The following is an 8,198-nucleotide window of genomic DNA, read 5'->3' on the forward strand; positions in this document are numbered from 1 at the left end:
ACATCAAAACTCTTGTCTCGAGAATCTAAGTAACACTTTTGACTGACTGTAGTTGCCCCTCAAATGTGAAACAAAAGTAGTTGCAATCATAACTTTTCCCTCTCAATCACCTGGCAAAAGGAAGTACTCCTGACCAGGATGGAAAAAGCTGTCAAACTCTTATGCCTGTAAGAGCTATCTGCATAAGCAGACCCAATGAAGTCCATGGAACCTCTTCTGTGAGTAACAGTGAAGGGCATGACTTAAGGCCTGTAGGATTAGAACCTAGATTTTTTTTTTAAATCTCTTCATGATTCCTGAGCCTAGGATTCGGTCCTGCAGTCCTTCACTTGAGCAAAACCTGTATTGCCATCCCTCCATAGCTAGCTTCCTCTTTCCAGTGGGTCCAATTTACCACATCACCAAGTGATGGTACAAACTGCTCTTTAGCAATTCAAGGAAAAACTGTAGTCCCCAAAGGATAGTAGGTGGGGTTCCAGCTCATAAAATACAATCTTGGCTACATGGACATCTTGCAAGAAACATTTCTTGCTTACACCTGCTAGGCTCTTCGGATTCAGTCTGAGATGAGTCAGAAAAAACCCACACAAGTGTTGTGGAAAAAAAATAAAAGTACAAAGCTTAGTTGGAACTAAAGGCTTTTTTGTGTGTGTGTGTTTGTGTGTATGTGTTAGGTTAGAATGCAGCATTATGTATCAGTACATTCTGCCAGAAACCATCCTCTTGGAAACTCTGAAGCTTTAAAAACACTGTCTGCTTTCCCTACCGGTAACAAGGAGAAGTAGTGTCCATCCAGCACAGCTGTCTGTACCATGTGCATCATCAGAAGTCATAGTGTTCTAGCACAAATGTTGTGAGTGCAGATACTGTATACTAGCAGAGACCTAAAACTTCTGAAGCTGTTGTCTGTAGCTCCTAGGAACAGCAAGTATGACAGGTGCAAAACCTATATTTGAGGCAGAAGACTCTTCAGTTTGATTGAGACCAGATCTTCCAAGGGGAAGAATCACTGTCAAGCCAAAATTATTCTTTCTGCTGAAGAAAGCAATCTGCTCTTCCTAAAGGCTCTTGACTAATAGAATCCTACACATTACGTCAGATCCTCCATGCATTCTGGTAGTTGTTAAAAATGATATTTCCATGTTTGCCATAGTACTTAACCTTGTAATGTGCCTTCTTTGATCTGTTGAATAAAAAGATTCCTTTCGTCTTCAGGTGTCCTTCCATTTTGTGCCCGAACTATACAAGTGGGCCTGTGAAGATTTAGCATGTATATCAAATGCTGCTTCTCATTCTTTAGCTCTTCAATCTGGGCTTTTAATTCCGCATTGATAGTTTCCAGCTTTTCTGATTCCTAGTCACAAAGGACAGACACAGCTATTAGATTGAGTAATTCAAACAGTTAATCACAATGTTTATCTAATAGCTGCAGTCTACTGTTGGTGAGAAAGCATATGGCTAGCAGAGAAAGAACTTGCCTGTTCTTACTGTAATGATGAAACTGTACAACCCCCAGCTGATACTAGTCTGAAAAGCAGATGACAGTTACATTCTTTTGGCTTTTAGAGAAGTGTAATGGAAGTTTAAAAGCCAAATTCATCCTTGTATTCCATTATAATGGCAGGTATCCAAAGCATTTTTCTTCTGCAAAAAGATTTTGAACCTTTTGGGTCAAAAAGTGACCCCAAATTATCTATGCTTCTTATTGATTCCTGGGAATATCATGTCCCATATCTGTGAGCCCATGTTAATCTAACAAAGTAAACACAGCCTTTTTTCCTTGCCCCTAGATATAGGAATAAAGACAGGCTGGATGCTGCTGTAATGTATTTTTATGTCATGACAGAGCAGGTGAAGACAGGATGGGGTCTTAGGACAGAGAATTCAAGGGTAAGCCACCATGCCACTCATTCCATAAAGAAGTTAGAAATTACTTGTTGATGTTTATCAGTTCTTGGTCTCCAAAATGACCATTACATCACATTTAATGCCTACACTGAATAGAAAAAGCAGTAAAATTTAGATTAATATTATCCTTATAGAGAAGATTGGTCACTGAAACACTAATCTTTTTTCACTCCTACCATACTTTCATTTTATTCCAGTTTTAACTGGTTTTGGTTTTAATATGTAGCATGTTTTTTTTTTTTAAATAACTAATGTTCTGAAGGGTTTATAGAGTTGTGGGTGACATCTTTCTGTATTTCCCACTGTGACCACACTTCATGCTACATCTGTTTGGATCCTGGCAGGATGACAGATTAAGAACAATTCAAGCCCATCACTTACTTTCTGCAAACATTCTGTTTTTTCCTTCTTTTTGTTTCGGCACTTTGCAGCAGCAATTTTGTTCCTTTCCCTTCTTCGCTTTTTTCTTTCATCCTCTTCGGGAGAAAACTATCCCAAAAAAACAGACAGACACAATCCATAAGATGTAAATACATGACCTGTATTTTGGTAACTTTGGCATTTTTGAAAGCAACAGGGCTAGCTCTGACAGTCCTTATATCGTGAGTTACATAAGAATGTAATTCTGACCTTGCTTGACACACAGTAAAATGGCAGTAACACCATTAGCATTGCCAATAAAAACCTGGCTGGAGTTTGGGTGGATGTAATCTATATGATGGCTCATTTAAAATGAATGGCACTCAAAAAACTTGCAAAGTGTCTGCCTAGGCTGACTCCCAAACCTCCACCTCTCCTTCATTTCCTGAGCAGGAAAAGGGGCGAGGGGAACAGCGTGGAGGATGTATTATGATTGAGGCAGCAAGAGCACATCGAACTAAAGCCAGTGCTGAAAAGGAAGTACTAACACACTCCTTTTAAGCTATGCCTCCACTTTATAACAGCAATGTTTTTCACAGAGATGATTATCTTAAAGGAAAAAGCTTACTATGGACATAGCATGGTGTTTGCCAGTTACTAGGCCTAGCATAAATGACACAGACAGCAGAAAGACAAACCACTAACTTGGCTGTATTGAATATAGAAAAGTCATTCCATGAATAATTGCCAGGGGTACAAATAAGACAATTAGTTCACACACAATCAACATCACCCCCAACAATCCCAACAACGATATTGCACAACCGACAACAGGCGGAACAAATAAGGACCAAGGTTTCCCATAGATGGAATGGGAAGCAGCCAGGTCAACAGATTAAACACACAGGACAAAGGTAGCCACGTGGCCATCTCTCACCCTCCTAGCCCACATTTACAAAGGTCCAAGCTGACCAGGGCCCAGTTCCAGGAGAGTCAGAAGGTCCTTCCCCAACCAGGAAACTCTGAAGTGCATCTACTTCACAGACACACTCCTCCCTTCCTGCCAGTGGTCCCAGCTTTTATCCCCAGCAGACCCCTGACCTTTGTCAGCTCCCTGCGGGACCCCTGGGGCTCATTTCCCTTCTGGCTCTCCCTGCAGGGCCGGCCGCACCCTGGGGGGAAGCTCTAAGGCAAACTCACCCCTCTGTATGAAGGGCTGTGGGGATCACCCAGATGGCAACCTTAATTCGGGGCTCGGGGTTCAGACCCCAGCATTTCACAGGGCTATGTCTATCTTAGTCTAGCTTAAGGACATGGGTCCTACTGGACTGTCCTTAGTGCAATAAAACCAGCAGTGACTTATTCCAAATTCAGACACAAGGAGGCAGGGAAACCAGATTAGCACTTGCTCTAAACACTGTGAAACATTGCCCTTAATCCATAACTGAAATAGCCAATGATAGGCCTCCATGGAAATGAGAAATAACAGAAGGTTTCCCAGAAGCATTTAACAGAAAGCCAAGCAGCAGGGTCAAGTACAGTGGAGAGGGTTGTCTGTAGTTGATAAAATAACTGGTCTTGTGGTGAAACTTTATTAGAGAATAATTCACAACTGAAATGCTATTTAAAGAGCCATACCTCTGTTTTCATGATTGATGTTTCAACTGGCCTTTCAGAAACTGTCACCGTGTCCAGTGCAGAAGACATCCTGTGGGACTGACGCTTGTTCTGAATGGCAAACCTCAGTTCCTCTTTCACCAGTGGGGTTAAATTTGTGAAATCATCAAACCCTAGTGACCCTGCAGGGGACAAAGTGGGAACAATTGCGGAGGCGCTGACTTCTAATGCAGATACCTGGCCTGAGTGTTGGACCATCATTTTGCTGAAAGGTAAAAAGAGATAATAAGAATAGTCTTTCAACAACCATAGAAGGGCAAATAATATCTCCTAGAGGTATATTTCATACTGTGAATAATACTATATTTCTTGCATTGCTTCAGTCCCTATTCCCCTTATACCCAAATCTCTCACTAGAGACAAACAGTTAAGAATTTGGTCACTAGTAAAAACTTCTACTTTTTAAGCTTAAAGTCAGCATTAAAAACAAAAGTGTTAGTGCATCACACCATTTCTAGGTCTTTCTGAAACTTAATATTGAAAAAAGATTGTGTGTATGTATAATGTTAAGATTTAAACTAATAACGTGTGACAAATGGGAATAGAGTGAAAAGGAAGAGAAAAAATAAGGAACAAAAATCAGAAAGCAAATAAATATTATTATTTAAAGTACAAAAGAAGCTTAAAACTATCTACATTCTCAGAGTTACACCACCACAGATTCTAGCTTCCAATGGACAGAGTGTACATTGAGCTCAGACACATTGTAGCAAAGCTCAAGGAGTTCTAGAAGCTGAAGTTTGCTAACCAAGACAGGATCTGTCACAGAATTACTATGCTCAATTTTAAACAGAGTTATAGATCTGGTTATGAACTCCTGAAAAATGGTTAATGACAAGAGCTGGCACAAAGGTAAAAGGCTATACATGCTCTGCAGTGTCAAAGCACGGGCTGCGTTAGAGGGACTGAGTCATGAGAAACATGAATCCATTTGTTTCATTCCTTTCTTCCTGTAAAATGGGAAACTGTCCTCATGTATGCTCAACAAGAGGTTTGAGATTCTTAAATATTTATAGTCTGATCTGCTGATAAAAACCAGTATGATTGAAGAGACTTCAGGGGAACTATGCAAATGGACACCCATGGAGGAACCTCATTTCTAGTAGTTTTCCTAAGAAAATTAACCTACCCAACAATGCTCTCTACTTTCTTCTCTTTTTCTTTTTTCTTCCTTTTTTTTTTTTAATTCTTATTAATTTTTAAGCCAATTTTGGAGGGAGAGAGGCCATCCAAACATCATGGGCAAGCTACGTAGCTGATGCACACAGCTCTGTGTGACACAGACTCCCTCTTGCTCTGAAGAGGTGAGGTAAGAGGTCTGGAAGAAAACTGAGCACTTTCTGTAGGTGGCCCAATGGACAAAAGGTGCAAATCCAAAGGAAAACAGACTCCACTACTTCTATTATTCATAAAGTGACTTGTGGTAAAATGGTTTTTATTTTGGTTTTCCAGCTTTCTTTGGTGTATAGGTTTGGGGTTTCTTTGTTTGTTTTTTTAATAGCTATACGGGTAATTACAGTATGTTATCTACTCTTTATTAGAACTGCAATAATTATAGCAAAGTCAGCTTAATTAACTTAGTGCAGGTAAGCAAATAGTTGCCTTGGTGCAGCAGTGTGTCTAAGCTAAATTTCCACATGATCAACCAAGAATTGCACAGTTCCTCATACAGTACTTCTTGTAACTCAGCAAGAAATGTCTGGGGTCACATGCCTTGACAAGAAGATAGATTTTGCTCAGAGATACCTAAAAATATATTGTAAATCCATCCATATTAGTGCAAATAAGAATAGAATCTGGTTCATCACTAAGTGACATAAATATAAAAATCTAAGGACAGCAAATTGTCACTATGTAGAAAATACCATGTCCAGCTGCATGTGAGTCTTCCTCACTTCTTCCTCACCCACTTACCACAGAAGAGCTGAACATTTCCTGGAGTCTGAGGATGAAGTCCTGAACCCACTGAAATCAGGAGAACTTTTTCTGTTGACCTCAGTGGGACCAGGATTTCACCCATAGTTATTAAAGATGAGGAAATGATTTTGAACAATTTGTTATTCAGAAAGACCTTGGGAAATTTATGTAATTCTCTTCAGAAAGCCCCTGCTCATGAGTCACATTTAAAGTACTGACACTGTTTAATCCTATAATCTCGGAAAGCTAGCAGTTACTCTTTTCCAACAAGTCAGAAATGGCCCTGTAATTTTGAGCTGAAGTCCTCCCAGCGTTATTTACTGGTTAGCAACACTCAACCATTCAACTCATTTAAACAGGCTAATTCCAGGTGACACCTCATTGCCAGCAGAAAAATCACTTATTTTCCTTGAATCAGTCTCCTTGGCTGCTGGTGATGGCTTCATTGAACAAAGTTAGTTCTGTATAATTCAGTCTAACCAGGAGTCTTAAACTAATAGTAAACCTGGTTCTCCAGCCTAGAAAATCGACTAATAATTTTTGAGCTCTGGTGGTTTATTATTTTTCAGTTTAGATGAACTTCCAGTTAAGGTCAGCAGCAGCACCAGAGGAAACCAAGAATGTTTGTGTTTGAGAAACTGTATTATATTGTGCATTTCTACTAGCTAGTGTTGAATGTACCACAAGCACCAACAAAACCCTATGTTACAATCCGGTAATGAGGGCTCGCTTCACACATCCTACTATAATGTCTTCAGGTATTCTCATCCGTCTTCCAGTAGTGTACAAAAAGGAGTGGCAGGGTGCCCATGGGGAGGGGGAGCGTCCCTGACCATAGGAACTCGCTGCTCTCCTGCCTGAACAGCTCACTGACCTTCCAGACATCCTGAAAGGCATCTCTATTTACTCAGACTTTAGGAAAGGGAGGGCCTACCAGGGGGCTGAGGCTTGTGTAAGGATTTCTGCTGTGAGCCAAATCCATGTTGCAGTGCTGTTTGCCACTGGTTTGCCTTCCTAGGCCCCTGTCTTGGGGCAGGGCTCCTGGACAGTGCCCAGTAGGGGAGGCTTCCAGTCTGCCACAAGGATCATTAGGAGCCGCCGTGATACCAACAGCAAAAACAATCAGTCTTATGACAAAGCTACTCGGTAAGCTGAACAGATTCCCTTTTCAGAACAACAAAGTAGGTGTTTTCCAATTTCTGGGGAACAAATCTGGTTTTAGAAATGTTTTACAAGAAGGAAAATTAGATTTTGCTATTTTAAAAAATGCAGCAAGTTGCCCTTTTCCCAATTTTTGTACAGATTGTACCTCTGTTTACAACCCATCAGGAGCACACTCTCATTTTGTCTGTGTTTGTAAAGGCTGGGGAAACAGAGGGAATAAGAATATCAAGGCTTAAAGGCATGATTACATCTGGGACTTTCAGATACGATCTCAGTTTACTTTGTTAGACCATGCACAAGGACCTGGGCTCCAGGCTGCTTTGAGTACTTCTGAAGTTACTGACATTGAAGGTTCTGAACATTTCACAGACCTGCACTATAAAGGCACAGCTTGTTCCAGTATGAGTTAATTCTTCATTACTTTATCCTTAGTTTTGGAATTCTCTAGAGAGAACAGCTTTTCTATGAAGAGTACCCTTCCATTTCAGGTAGGTCCAAACAACTTCATTCATTACCCACTTTTTGTTTGTTCTCTCACTGATGATTCGTTTCATCTACAGTGATCTTTTATATCTCGTCTGCCAATATTTTAATTTCAGGACATAGTTGCTAGCTTCGCATTTCTATTATTTAAGGGTGTTCTTGTTTAGTACTAATATTAAAGTGACTGCTTGCAGTCATTTCTTTTTTTTCTGAAATGCAGATGCCTGACTGTGCCTCTTGGTTTTGTTTCTTCATATGGATTCCTTTTCCTCTGGTGCTGATGCAATAAACCCCGATAACCACTGAGGTTAATCTTAAACAGCATTAAGAGCAATTGCAGTTCACAACCTCTGTGCACGCTAGTTGACCTTAAGCTTTCTGACATCCCACATCACCCTCGAACCATTTTCTGCTGCCTTCTAGCTTCTCAAATGCCACTCCTAGGAGGAAAATGGATTTCCAACAGGAAACTCCCCCTCTGAAACAAGCTGGCTGTTGTGTCACGCCTGACTTGATTAGGCAACAGTTTAGCAACTGATCTCCTTCATGTCAAGACACGGGGACAGAGAGGAAAGTGAACGTCCCTGGTTCGCGCTGGGAACTCCCGCTCGGTTCCCGCAGTAGCGTACCTACTGCTCCCGCAGTACACCTACACACGGCGCTGCGGGCTCGCTTGCGGCCCGGGCCGG

General features: G+C 41.0%; 1 protein-coding gene across 2 annotated transcripts; it reads right to left on the reverse strand.

Moving 5' to 3' along the window:
- Positions 1–681: 681 nt before the first annotated feature.
- ATF3 (activating transcription factor 3) lies at positions 682–4,146 on the reverse strand. Of its 2 annotated transcripts, XM_008949699.1 has the most exons (5): positions 4,108–4,146; position 4,067; positions 3,907–4,019; positions 2,290–2,397; positions 682–1,354 (listed from the first exon to the last, which is right to left on the reverse strand). In XM_008949699.1, the coding sequence occupies exons 1-5, from the start codon at positions 4,144–4,146 to the stop codon at positions 1,157–1,159; spliced, it is 459 nt and encodes a 152-aa protein (XP_008947947.1). In that variant the 3' UTR covers positions 682–1,156. The 2 variants fall into 2 exon arrangements, with proteins under 2 accessions (XP_008947947.1, XP_008947946.1); XM_008949698.1 differs by having other exon boundaries at positions 3,907–4,146.
- Positions 4,147–8,198: the final 4,052 nt, after the last annotated feature.

This window comes from Merops nubicus, unplaced genomic scaffold (assembly GCF_000691845.1).
Source record: "Merops nubicus isolate BGI_N331 unplaced genomic scaffold, ASM69184v1 scaffold45371, whole genome shotgun sequence".
Taxonomy (NCBI): domain Eukaryota; kingdom Metazoa; phylum Chordata; class Aves; order Coraciiformes; family Meropidae; genus Merops; species Merops nubicus.